The sequence below is a fragment of the Henckelia pumila genome, chromosome 2 (assembly GCF_033568475.1).
Source record: "Henckelia pumila isolate YLH828 chromosome 2, ASM3356847v2, whole genome shotgun sequence".
In the NCBI taxonomy this organism is placed as follows: Eukaryota; Viridiplantae; Streptophyta; class Magnoliopsida; order Lamiales; family Gesneriaceae; genus Henckelia; species Henckelia pumila.
The window spans coordinates 15,941,795-15,956,262 of NC_133121.1; the positions used below are offsets into that span (position 1 = coordinate 15,941,795).

General features: G+C 34.4%; 1 protein-coding gene across 1 annotated transcript; it reads right to left on the reverse strand.

The window, feature by feature from the left end:
• Positions 1-367: 367 nt before the first annotated feature.
• On the reverse strand, positions 368-7,331 carry LOC140880531 (dolichyl-diphosphooligosaccharide--protein glycosyltransferase subunit 2). The gene is made up of 19 exons (XM_073285059.1): positions 7,134-7,331; positions 6,682-6,874; positions 6,501-6,590; positions 6,133-6,195; positions 5,951-6,020; positions 5,622-5,686; positions 5,100-5,154; positions 3,728-3,855; positions 3,499-3,614; positions 3,205-3,274; positions 2,776-2,877; positions 2,568-2,657; positions 2,320-2,468; positions 1,837-1,948; positions 1,685-1,768; positions 1,402-1,482; positions 1,066-1,290; positions 835-957; positions 368-669 (listed from the first exon to the last, which is right to left on the reverse strand). Exons 1-19 carry the CDS (start codon positions 7,319-7,321, stop codon positions 553-555), a joined length of 2,121 nt encoding a protein of 706 aa, XP_073141160.1. The 5' UTR covers positions 7,322-7,331; the 3' UTR covers positions 368-552.
• Between the last annotated feature and the right edge of the window lie 7,137 nt (positions 7,332-14,468).

Sequence of the window (14,468 nt, forward strand, 5' to 3'; positions counted from 1 at the left end):
TCCTAGTGCCATCATTTCAAGACAACGGTAGGTAGGAATACCATCTCAAAATCAAATATGGGAAAAGCGAGTCGCCCGATGAACAAGAAATTGACACAAATTAAGCAAAGATAGCTTCATTGATTGCTTTAGTAGAATGGGCAAGGAAGCAAGTGGCTGCCACTTGCCATGGCTTCTTTTGGTAATTTTTTGCATCAACTTGGGTTCTCTATTTTGGAGAAGATGAAGATTCTGAATTCTCTTTGAAGTTCGAATTCTATGGGAACAAAATATGAGCATCCATCGTGCCATAAGTTTGAAACTCGGAGTCTGGTCCATGCTTTAATATATATTTTTTTTCAGAATGTGTCGATGAACACTTGAGCAGTGACAGTCTAATCCCCACATTTTCACTAATCCATATAAATTTGGAGAAGAAAGAAACTGTGACAAAAATAAGGGTATAATGATATAACTTAATTTCCGTCCCTACAACAAAACTTCAATCATATCGCCCAACATTCTCTCGATTTGAAAAACGATGGAACCGTGAAAATACTGCCGATCCATGTATCAAGCAGATTTCAACTTGGCGGATGTGGATGCGAGATGGGAAAGTGTTTTGTGTCCCACAAACATCAAGAACATCCCCAGGATTCCAAGTGCCTTTAGTGTTGTGAACAGATCCAACTGCAAAAAAAAAAAAGTGAAGTTAAATATTTGATTAGTTTTGATCCCAGAAAAAAAAAAAAAAAAAAAAAAAAGAAAGGGAGAAGAAAGAAAGAAAGAAAGAAAGAAAGAATATGCTGGTGAACAAATTATTACTTAAAAAGAGGAAAAATAATAGAGCCAAACCTTGAACCAGAAGAGTGCATAGAGTGACAGAACAGCTGCAATGCCCAAATGGAAGAAAATGGCAAATGCTGCAGGAATAGTTGACCTCGGCAAATTCTTCAGGTTGGCGCGCAGGTAAAAGAGCTATGGAGGTGTAAATGCAAGAAACATTAGTGACAAAACAAGGGGACACAGAAAATGGTAAGAAATAAAAAATGTAAATAGGAAGTGGAAATATAAATCGGAAATTACCCCAGCCAAGAAACCCAAAAATGGCAAGAGAACAAGACCCAAGAAAACAAGAGAAAGCTCTCTAGGAGGACGCTTCTCTGGAGCCCTAAAAATGTGAGTTATTTCCGCCTTGGGCCCGTATCTAGAGTAAGGGTCAACAGACTGTGGAGGAGGGTGAGCCACCTTTTCGGGTGCGTCTGGCAAATCTAATTCGATAAGGCCCAGAAGTTGGAAGAATGAGTTCTCCTGAAATAGATGAGAAAAGGAAATTAGCTCGACCATGGAATGGCATATGCAGGAACTATGGATGGAAGGGAATCTCAGCAGCGCAAAACTTTCACTCCACGCAACATTTACCATGACAGAGTCACCAACTGTAAGTTGAATGTCATATTTTCCAGACAAATAATAAAACTTCTCAACCAGTCCCAAAAAATCCTACAAGACACAACACAAAGATATGGACAAGTTAGCCATTTGTAGAAATGGTTAGATGTTTCATGTGCAAGCATTAAATAATGATTCTCAACAGTCGGTTTGAAGCTTCCGTTCTTATTTCACTCTAAATTGCATCTAAAATTTCAAAGCCCACATCATATAAATGGTGTAGCATTACTAGAGAAGGTTACGATGTGCTTACTAAAACAGTCTCGAACTTTGTCCCGGAGGTGCTCACCACAAAGATATGCTCAACTCCACTGTCATGTCTTAGTGAGAGGAATGCCTGCTTAGAGCATGATGGTCAAACATAAAATACTTAACGTTTAAGGAACTATAGATTAGAACACCAACCTGGTGAGGTTTGAACGCATGTCCAGAAGGAGACGTCAAAGTAAAAGACAACCGCAATTTCTGGAGATGGTTTGCATATAAAGAAACAGTACTCCCTCCAGATAAATCCAGCCTAAATCACAAAATATACAAAAACTGAGCTGCTGCTCTTAACTGTTTCCATAATGAATATAAAAAAATTACGAAATTTCTATGATCGTTAAGACTTCGAAAACCATAAGCCAAGAACCATGATATAAATATATATAAGATTGACAAAATACAAGAATGGCAGTGAAGGAAAAGAAGATAACTGCCAAGAAAAGACCTATGCAAGAGTTGGGTACGATTAAAAAATAAAGAAAACATGGTACCACGCTGACCAGTGGAAGAACCAAGTATGCAGAACAGAAGACAGAGAATCACGAGACAGGTAGTTTATAGCAGAGAAATAAGCCAAAAGAGAGAAGGATATAACAACATGAATGGTTTCAAAGGATGTACTTTTTGTGCATTTCTACACTCCCAAGATCACTGTCAAGTACCGCAATCTCTGCATTGTCGACTTGAACTACTCCCGTTAAATGTATTGGAACTTTCGTTCGCCCACCAGTTACATACGTTTTCTTATATTCTGGATCATCAAGTATAATCTACAATTTGAAAACAAAGAAAATCAGCACAAAACAGAAAAGAAGAGTAACTTTAAAGAATACATAGAGAATGAGCAACAGGGGAAAAAAGGTAAGTACCTCAAAAGAAAAAACATAGTTCCCGATATCAATATTAGTTGGCAATGTTTCCAACACATGCATTCCACTGTCAGGGTCAAACTTAAGCTTCTGCATCATAAGATTCGAAGCAATTCAATTGTTCAGGTGCATTGTTCATATGCAGTTTTTCAGATGTGCTCAAAACTATAGTGTGACTGAGTAAGAAGTATTGAGTAAAAAGGTGAACCTGGTTAACGACAGAAGCATCTTTTGAACCTGAAACAAAAATTTGCCTGAGATTGACAGTCAGTGGCGGAGCAGCAGATCCCAACACAGTGTTGACCCGCACCTACAAAACATAAAGTGGCAGAGTAACAGACCAGACTTGCATAAAACAAAATTCTGAGACAGTCTGAAGAAAAACTAAGTTGAAGACTTTCAGCAAACATTTTACAGGTGTAAATGACCCATTGTGTCGAGTGATGGACTAGGTCACATGATTGGAAGGTACAAAATTGATTTGAAGCATAAATAAAGCCAAATTTTACATTAACAGATGAATTATAAAATAGATAACTCACAAGGAGAAATATTATCAAACTGAAACAGAACATCAACAAAACAATTTGATAAAAAAAACAATCAAAAGAGCAGACGAGATATTAGAAATATGCACCTTAAGCTGGTCTGCCCTTGTTACTGAAAGCACAGTTGCAGGAAGTGATAAAATCAAAGGAATAGATCCCCTGAAGAAAAGAGAGGAATTAAGGACGGTAAATGGTTACATTTTCGTGTTGATATACAAGTGGCTTCTAGCAAAAATAAGGATTGCGATTTGCAATTTCAAATCAAAACGAGATCAAGAAAGAACTATTTTAAGGATATAGCATGCTATAGGGGCGTGACATGAATACATAAAAGAAATAATAAAGCACAATCGTGGCTGCAAAGAGGGCTGAAAATTACTTGCCTAATTTTTTCCAAACAAGCCAAGGCATCAATTTGGTGATACAATTCTTTCGCACTGCCAGGAACACCAATGCCCAGGAAAAATTTTGCCAAGCCCAAAATTTTCTCCCCTGGAAGCTGCAATCATCACGCCACTGGATTGTTACTAACTTCTTATAAAATAAAGAGTGGTAGATAAAACATAGAATTAATTAAGCAGTATCATAATTCATAGCTCCTAAACAACAGACATTTAAGCTTTCAGAGGTGGCTCCAGCAAGAGCTGCGATCCCACGAACTACTGAAGAGGAGGCTGAAAGAGGACCCTGATCTCCACGTGCACCAACAAGTTTTTCATCAAAGTAACAAGCCCCATCATCTAAAAAGAGTAGATTTACTCAAAAGTCGGTGACAGAAATAGCATAATTGAATCACTGGCTGAGCATTCAGAAATAACTTGAGAAAAGGGCCACTTTGCTAATCGTTTGTTGGTTTGTATAGACTAATCGGGTATAAGATAGTTTTTTCAGCCACAAATGTCATTCATATCCATATTTAAAGTCAATCTTATGTAACCAAACACATTATATTATTATAATGACTACCGACCGGATCTTATTAATTTACAAAAAAAACTATTAAATTATTTGATGGTTTCAACAACCACCAATGAAGAATGAAATTGAGAACATAACATTTACAAAATGTCATGAAACCATTTTAATAGTCCTAATTCAAAAAACAAAAACAAAAAAATGAGCATTACCAGTTTGAAACTTGAAAGAAAGATGCAGCGGGCATAGCTTATCATTGATGTGATTGTCAAGTATTTTTTGAAAAAGAAACCATCAATACTCCATAATGTTTTATTTTATACACTTATACTTGTTAGGCTCTTAACCTCAGACTTAGGCTAGCAATATGCATCATGGGATGATCAAACTAGTAATTAAAGCTTCCATTTAGTTTATACTGTTAAAAAATGCTCGTTGCTACATTGATCCCACATAACTAAAATAAAGCTTATATTGAGAACTACTCTCAATACAAGCACAGGTAACAAAAAAAAGAATGTGTTATTTGGGCCAGAGAGAGAAAAAGAATCTAAATACATTTCAACAATGAACCAGAATCAACTGTAAATTTTTAAGTAGGATTAGTGCAGCGGAAGGGGTCTTTCAAAGAAACAATGAAACTCAACACGGAGAAAGTATTTAATGCTGAAAGTAAATTTTGAACACACATACCAATTACATGTTTAAATATACCGCCAATCCTAGTCCTAAACCAAGTAGGATACCAAGAGTCCTAATAGAATGATAATACTAATTACTAAGAATCCTATTATACCTAAAATAGTAATGATAATGCTATTAAAGTACTAAGAATATAATTAAAACTAAGATATTAAACTTGTGCTGCATCAAGGACAAGCCAAAGCCACAATAAAGACAGTGGTTTCTTCTTTGTCATCATAGCTGGATTCAAAGAATTGTTCAAACTTGTCATCAACGCATGTCAAAGATCAGTTTCAAATGCTAACAGTAAACACAAGAAATTTAAGGATATTTACAAGTAAATGTACGTAAAGAAACAGACATTACGCTCAACTAAAACACATACCGTATCTCTCGATGCTATCAAAAAGCTTTGCTATGTCATTTTTTAAATTAGCAACCTGGAAACAAAGTAGGCATATATCAGGTACCAGAGACAGTTAACATGCACTCCACTTCGGGAGTTTTTGAATAGAGGAAAGTATAAGGTATGATGAAGGAGAAAAGACTCGCAACAAAGGGCATAGTGATAAGTCATGATGGTTGCCTTAGAGGCTTAGCTAAAACACATGGTGTTTTAGGCAATGAAATAGTCCAAGGACACGGTACAGATTTGATTGCATAAAATCGATAGAAATTACAAGTACGCGCCAGAAGCATTTAAATGAACATCAATAACAGATCACACAAATATAGTGACGCGGAACAATCCAATGGGTTGAGTGGATTCTCAACAGGAAAAGAAAAAGCTCAATGAATTAAGAATCTTTGCTATTAATTTATATCAAGTACATAAGTAACTTTTACATTTAGATTTGTTGAAACAATATGTTTTAAGACAAACGAGACAGACAAACATAAGGCTCACCAGAGAACGATCAATCTCGGAAGATGCTAACGAAATAACTCCGGCCAGGGTCTCAAGTGCTATCCCTATATAAGTAAATCACAATAGGCACACAAGACATTGAGAAGATGGTAAACCAACAGAAAGTAGACAGGATTCAAAGCTGTAAGCTCAAAAGAATGAAACCAGCTGGCACCAAAATTATGATTAGCAAACACAGAAAAACTAAGATCAAGAATGATCATTAAAAAAAATCCTTATCAAAATAAAAAAAATAACAAAAAAACCCCAATCGGATATTATGGTGCCGATATATACTGAATCTGAATTTCAGTTACGGAAGAAATTACCAGCAGCATCAGTGCTAGATTCAGGATTGCTGGAACTATATCTCCATCTTCCATCACTCTGGCTGAGATCCTGCCAAGAATCCAGTATCACTTAGGCCTTCAGACAATATAACATATAGAAGCTTCTGTTAATGGAAGCCATATTAAACTGAATGGTGATCTGTAACAAATCCACTATTCACCTTCAAAGAGCGAAAAATTTTATCCGCATCTCTAAGATGGATGTCACTGTTGGAAGTTTGATCCTGCATATCAACAGAAAATATGATAAAGCACAGCGCAGATGAGGATACTACGAACATAAAGAATGGCAGCAAAGATGGATAGAAAAACCAAATTAATCTCTATCACACCCTGAAGCATAGGCTGCACAGCAGATTAGGCGAAATGAAATTGAAAATATGAAGAGAAATTATAACAATAGGTTTACAGTGGAAGCTTGTTTTTTGCTTCCTTTCTCCTTAATCAATCAATTTTCATCAAAAGTGGTAATATAATTATAATACAGAAGGCTTAAATTTTCAACAACCTCATGAAGGGTATCCATTACCTTTACAAGCACTAAACTTCCTACGGAGTAGTAGAAATCAAGAAGTGATTTGGCATCATTCAAATTACGGTTAAATCTAGATGCGATTTCCTGTAAAAATAGTAAAAGACCTGAATGTGAGACATTAGATGACTAAAAAAATTGAACAAAAACAAAATGAAAGGAACAAGTTTTACATTACCACAAACGCCTCCACATTGATCTCACATTTCAATATGCCATTAACTCTTAAGGCATTAAACAGATCCTCTGAAGCTGAAGTAGTTGAACGAAGGGTTTCAGCTACAGAAGAACAAGCAGAAGCCCTTATATCAGGCTTCTTTTCAATTCCAAGAACCTCCAATGTTCTTAATGCCTCATACGTCACTTCCAGGCTAACAAATTGGTAAGTGGGATTAGCATCCATAAAACAGCAATTAATGACTACCCTTACAACTCGATGGATGACATGCGTAAAACCCTATCTTAGATCATTGGAAAGCAAAATAAACATGCGCAGAGAGAGCCCCAGTTTTTGTTCAGATCACGAGAAACTGATCCCGCAAATGCTCGACAAAACAATTGCAATTGCAAACGCCCGTAAAAAAATTAGGAAAAAATAGCGATTGAAAGAAACAAGGTTTTAGAATCTACCTTCCAAAAGATCCGTCGGATGGGAACAACAGCTCCAATGCAGCAGATCGATGGGAATCGGACACCGGATTAAAGACTGCAGATTCACACATCGAAAGCAATAAAAACGATGCTAAAACCAGAAACCCTAAGTTCCCTGCCATTTTTAGGGCCGAGTTTTGTTTGTTGTGGAGAGATTTTTGGAGCATCTGCTCAGTGACTGAAATCAAAGAGGTTTACGGTCAATGCATCTATGAAAGGGAGATTTAAGGATAATTCCCGAATATGACCCCAGTCAACTGTTGACCAACCCGGCCCAAGTCTTATTGGGCTAAAACAATATTTATCTGAGATTTTAGATGATTCATAGCCTGTACTGGGCTAGCCCGGATCCGGAATAATGATAAAGACTATAAATATACAGAAATCTGGCTAAAATAGAGGGTTTTTTTAAAAAATAAAATAACATAAAATGTTGTAAAAATGAAAAATGATGGGAGGCAGTGAAGGTCCAAACTCGAATGTCGAAACCTAGCCGGCAGCCGTTGGCTTGGAGATGGCCGATTGCAGTGCTAACCGTTAAAAACGAGAACATGAAATGAAATATTGTTATTCATTTCATTTTTACCCCGCTTTTTCGTACTAAACATGTCCTTAAAACAATTAGTATTGGATTTTGGCTTCAAAAATTAGTTTTATATTCTTCTTAAACTTAGATTTTGTGTTAGCTTTATATTTATTTAATTAGAAGTCAAAAGTTGATCTTAAGGTGAATTTGATTGTCCAAAAGTAGTAATGTTATTTTGGTAAATAATTAAAATTATTTTTTGAACCATTTTACTCTTATCATTTTTTTTTTCAAACATGAAACTCTTTCTCGTTTTTCTCATTTGACTGTCATCAATCATCTTTCATTTTTCTTCTATGATAACTCATCCGAATAAATCGTCGTCATATAATAATATAAAGCATTGGTTGGTATGATTGATAGGATAAAAGAATGATTATTTATTGAATGATTAGTAATTTGTTTTGGAGGATAAAATTAAAATAAGATAATTTATGTAGTGTTTGGTCAGGTTGATAAATAAAAATACTAATTTAAATTTACATTTATTTGAAATTTTCACCCTTATTTAAAAATAATTGTTATTTATTTCTTATAATTTCTTCACTCTCGCTTCTTCGCCTTCCACACTCTTCTCATCTTCTCCCGTGCTCCCAAAATTTTCTTCTTGCTCCCTTCACATATTCAGCCATGCTTCTCTCTCCACCTCCAATGTTTCTTCTCACACCCTTCCTTATTTTCGTCTCGCCTGTAATTCCTTGGAGCATCATCACATTTCTATAATTTTGTGAGATTCTGCACCAACAGAAAATAATTTGGTTTCAGTTGAAAAAAAAAGAGGGAGAAATGAAAGATAGAGGTGGTAGCAAACATGGTGATGGCGATGGCGGCCATGGTGTCTGTAACGCCCCGAAAAATATCCAATTAAATAATTTATGAGAATTGGAATTAAATTTCTAAGTTTCATAAATTAAAGGACTGAATTGAAGTTTGGAGATAATCATGGACTAGATTGCAATTTTGGGAAAGATCAGAGACTAAACTATAAATATGGGTTGACTCATTAATTGCATCAATTATTGAGATTATATGCATGTGTTGTGTGCATATCCACTCCCTCATCACCTTCACGAGAGAGAAGAAGCCATAACCGACACCTACCAAGCTTTTCAAGCCCCGATCCAAGGAGATCCAACCGATAGAATTTTGATTTGAGCACGGTTTTGCGATCCTCGCAACAAGAGCTACGTTTCTACGTAAGTATGATTAAATTCTACCAATTTCTAATTTTGAGATGTTGTTGAATTCGAGTTTTTATGGTATAAATATGTTCTTGAGATAATGGAGATGGTATATCTAAGACGGTTTGAGAAAATACCATCGTTGGAACATGTTTTTTATTTTTGAAGTATTTTCGAAATTTTTGGAAATTTTGGATGATGGATTTCGAAATTTAAGGATGACTTTGATGATGATATTATGATGGAATTTTGATAATATTGATGTTGAGAATTTTTGAAATACTCGATTTTTAGACGTTATGCTGTTGGGTTGAATTTTGAAGAAATTGTTAAATGATTATTTTAGCAAGGATGACAAGGAATGATATTGAGAAATAATGTTGTCCATTTCAGATTTTGAATTGGAATTTATTGAATTGAAATCACAAGAAATCGAGTTGTTTAGAGTTAGATCAAGATTGAGATTGATTATTGTTCGAAATGCGATTTTTGGATCGAACAAGAAATTGATATGAATTTCATATGAATGTAGCTTTCAAGATTTGAGCATTTCCGGACTTAGAATTGAGGTATGGATAGACAATGAAGAGCTTGGGCTTGAATCCTCGAGAATATTTTGAGATTCTCGAGCCCAATAAAAACACACACTTATTTGTTATATTATTTGAATTATATGAATTGATTGAATAGCATGAAATTATGAATTTGATTTTATTCGATGATTATCGATATATGATTCATGCTAATGATTTGATATATGAGATGAGATGCTTAGATTGAGCAGATATTTTGATATATTGAATTGCATCATCTCATTCATATTGAACCAGACTTTGTTCAGATTTGATGGCAGACTTGCCTAGATTGCAGCGGATGTTTGGATCTATATTTGAGTAGCATGGAAATTAGAGCAACTTCCATTACCAGAATACTCTATATAGTAGTGTCAAAGTCCGGGGTTGAAAAGCTCAACGCCCACCCCGATTGGGAGAGTAGGTGGTGACGTTATGTTTTCTTTTCCCTTGGGATCCCTAAGATCAAGATTCAGACCGAATCAGAGAATTGATAACCCCAAATTCTTGAGCATGCATTTCATCCATGCATTATCCATTTGAGATTACTTATGGATTTATATTGATATCATTGAAATGTTTAAATGCTCATTTGTTTCTGTCATTCATATTGGGTTTTTATACTCACCGGTTTTTCGGTTGTTGCTTTGTCTTGTGTGTGTGCATTGCAACAGGAGGTTCGAGGTCAAGCTTTAGAGGACCTTAAAGATTTGAAATGAGAGTAGAACTGGAGCTTGGGTCTAGCAGACGAATAATTTTAAATACATGTTGAAAACATGTTGAATTTTGGAGTGTTCAAACTTGTTGTATTTTACACTCGTTTGAATGATTTTCAGACATCCCTTTATTGTATATTGTGATCAAGACTTTGAGAGGTCACCATTCCGGGTCTTTGGAGCAAGAAAAGAATAAAAAAATAAAGATTTTCGAAGCCCCATCGCGCCCTATAGGCGTGCCCGCGCCTCCTACTGTAAAAAAAAAAAAAAAAATCTTTTCGCGACGCATTTTTGCGTCGCCAAATATCTTATTGATTATTTTTTTAAATATTTGCACCCGAGGTCTCCACATTAGGTGGTATCAGAGCGAGGTTGAGATACCTTGAGTTGACATTAGAAGATTGAGAACGGGGTAGATCGAGTCCTCTTGATTTTATTTTCGCATGAGATTTATTTTATTGCATTATTACATGAATTCCATGCGAGCATGCTTTACTGCTTTAAAATTATGTGTCTATTTGATTCTTTGAATTAATTGTAAAGCATGTCATGATTGAACAGTGAATCAGAACGATTCCCTTTTTGAGAATTTCAAAGAATGAATCAGAATGATTCTTGATAAGAAATTGAGCATGATTGAATTGAAAGAGCAGAGAATGAACGATATGAAAATGATCCTTTGATATATTAACTGTTTATGCATTGATCTTGTATTATCAGAAAATGGCTCCTTCTGGGATAAGAAACAATCTTAGAGAAGAGGAAGCACCTCAGACTGAGGAAGTGCGTCGAGCAATATAAATATCGCAAACTAGGGAGGGCATAAAGTTATTGAAAATGAGATTACTTGAATCATGACTATTAGATGAATATCTTGATTACTTATTGAATAATCATGATAGTTTTGATGTCTGCATGAGATTTTAATGCAGGATTATATTCAGTATGAGATAGATACGGGAGAGCCATATCAAGAGTTAATGATTTTGGCTATTAATGTCATGAGATTGAAATGACAACTATGAAATCTATTCTAAAGGAGGATGAATTATAATTTCTTAAGACCTGATAGGTTGGGACTAAATGAGGTAAGATCTGATGTTTTGATGCATTTGAACTAAGTGTGTCAGATAACCTCGAACAGAACAAAGATAAACCCTTGAGCCTGAGGATTTTGGAAGAATACAAAATTAATACGATAAGAATTCTTGAGATTAGAATTCTATTGTTTCTAACTCGTTAATTTCAAGAACAGGTTGTAGGCTTTGTGATAGTGTAACAAACATTTTGAGACCAAAGCTAGAATTACAGATACCCATCCTGGAAGATGAATCGACCTAACAGTGATGCTAAGATTGATATGTTGATACCAAGGGATCGAGCAAAAATGATTTGAGATCCAAATGTACCCAGTAAGATGATTGAGTTTATTATGCTTTTTGGGTTATGAGTATGAGAAATGAATAAATTATATCATGCTGCTTAGAGTTACCGTGTTGAGATTTTGATGATATATTGATTTATCAAAAATTGATCTAAGCATGCGATATAATTGAAACTTGTTGTTGCATTTTTAAATGTCAGCAGTCTTAAGCTAAGGATTGGGATGAGCTGATTAATAGGATGTCTTGAGAATCCTATTAGATCCCAATCGATTGTATCGAAGATTGATTATTAAGTTATTCAATACTAAGTTGCAAGAATAATGCTATGATTGAGTCTTACATAAATGATGTATATTGGGTTTTATTATTGAAATGGATCGACGAGATATTATGAACTAAATCGTTTAGATGATACGATTTGAGAAATGTTCAAAGAGAACCTCGATTTCTCTTGAATGAGAAATGAATATGATGTTTTGGGAAAATATGATTGAGTTTTTCGTGGTACTTGGTACCTTATTGGGATTGCATTTTGGCATTGATGTACTTACCAAGTACAGGGCTACAATGGATCACAAAATTGTCAGATTTAGACAAGAGATGGCAGAAAAAATCTATGGTAAAGGTTCTAGATCTAAGATCCTTTCGATTTCAATATTAGTTATGACACGTTTACTGCAGAGAGGTTCCAAGGGATTCTTGGTCTATGCAATAGATGTATTGAAATCTAGCCCAGAATTAGCCAACATCCCAGTTGTGAAAGAATTTGCATATGTGTTTCCAGATGAAATTCCGGGTTTTCCTCCAACCCGTGACATTGAATTCAGTATCGAATTGATGCCGGTAATTTACCTATTTCGATGGCTCCTTACAGAATGACACCACTGTAACTTAAAAGAACTCAAAGAGCAACTTGAAGATCTATTAGCCAAGGGATACATTAGACCGAGTGTATCACCTTGGGGCCTGGGGGTGCCCCAGTGATATTTAAAAGAAAAAAAGATGGGTCGATGAGATTATATATCGACTATTGGAAATTTAATAAATCCACGGTAAATAATAAGCACCCTTTGCCTCAAATAGATGATTTATTTGATCGATTGAGGGTCAGAGAGGCAGATGTGCCCAAGACCGCGTTTAGAACCAGGTATGGGCATTTTGAATTCCCGGTAATGCCTTTTGGAGTGATGAATGCTCCTACTGTGTTTATGGATTTAATAAACAGAATTTTTCAGAAGTATGTTGACGAGTTCGTGGTGATATTTATTGATGATATTCTGATCTATTCTAAGAATGAGATTGAACATGCAGAGCACTTGAGAATTATCTTGCAGATTTTGAGACAAGAACAGTTATATGCCAAGCTGTCCAAGTGCGAGTTTTGGTTGGACCGAGTTGTATTTATTGGTCAAAAACATCACAAAAGTTGCGATTGAAGATTATAAAAAAATATCGTCCAACAAAAGAATCAAATAATAAAGATATAAAAATGCAAATTATTGATGGCGAAAACATCAGAAGAGTTGCGATTGAAGATGATAAGAATACTGCTTATTTTACAAAGAAAAAAAGACAAATGACAAAGTAAAAAATCGTGATATAAATAAAAGTCCAAAATATAAAGAAAAAAACATTTGACACAGTAATTAAGATATATTATATATATAAAGGGAGGGGGCATAATAGAAACTGTCATTTGATGAAGTCTTTTTACATTCCAATAAATACCCTTCTAACTTTTCACTACCCATTATCCACATTTTTTAAAACAAAAATCTCATCCAATCATGTTAATCCACATATTATTTTTTTTTCTCACAATCTCAACATTTTTACAAACCTAGTATCTATATTTTGATTGGTTAATCATTAAATCTATTAGTGAGTTTTTAAATTATAAAATAAAAATTTTATCTAATGATGTAAACATCAAAAATTTTATTAGGTTCCGATTTAATTTTTTTTATATAAAAAATTACATAAAAATTTCATTAAAAAAATAAAATATTTTAGACACACGCATTGCGTGTGCATTGTCGCTAGTTTAACTTAAGATTCAGAACTCATTTTATTTTTTTATGACGTGAGAACTCGTAGCCGATATCATTCGATGCACACTGGGTAAATTCCCAGACTAACGCAATAGCCTGCAAACCACGCTAGCCGGGTAAATCGCGCTAAGCAAGTCTTGTGCGATAGACTAGTCCAAGAAGATGTTGATAAGAAAAATCAAACTATTGACATCTGACCAAGTGCTCACCTACTCCACCAATTAAGACACCCCCTTGGAGGCAAGATAATATGAGTGATCAACACTATGGATCATTTTTTCTCTTAAATTTTATTAATAAAACTATTATGATATCAATTTTATATTATATTTTTTTAATATTTAATTTATACAAAATTATAAGATCGATCATTAATATATTTTCAAATAAATTCATTTTCATTTGCAACACAAAATTGTTTTTGAGCAAATATCTTTTGCACACATTTTATAATACTAACAAAAAGAACGCGATGCACGTTGATACAAATTAAAAATATTATGAATTAAAGACATATATATTGTTAAAAAATCAATTTCTAAAAGTTGTGCTATTAGCAAACAATAATAATAAACATAACACAAATAGAACAATATGAATTGAAACAGATTTTTGAAAAATGTTTATTCATCCACACACCATATACAAACATACAATAAAGAAAAAAAAAGTAACACAACATAATCAATCAACAATTAATTAGATAGAGGTATAATGACAACTAATGATGAGATTAATATGTATCAAAGTATAACCAATTAATATAATAAAGAACGTCTATCAAAAAAGTTGGACATATAACAATAAGTTAAATTATCTACGA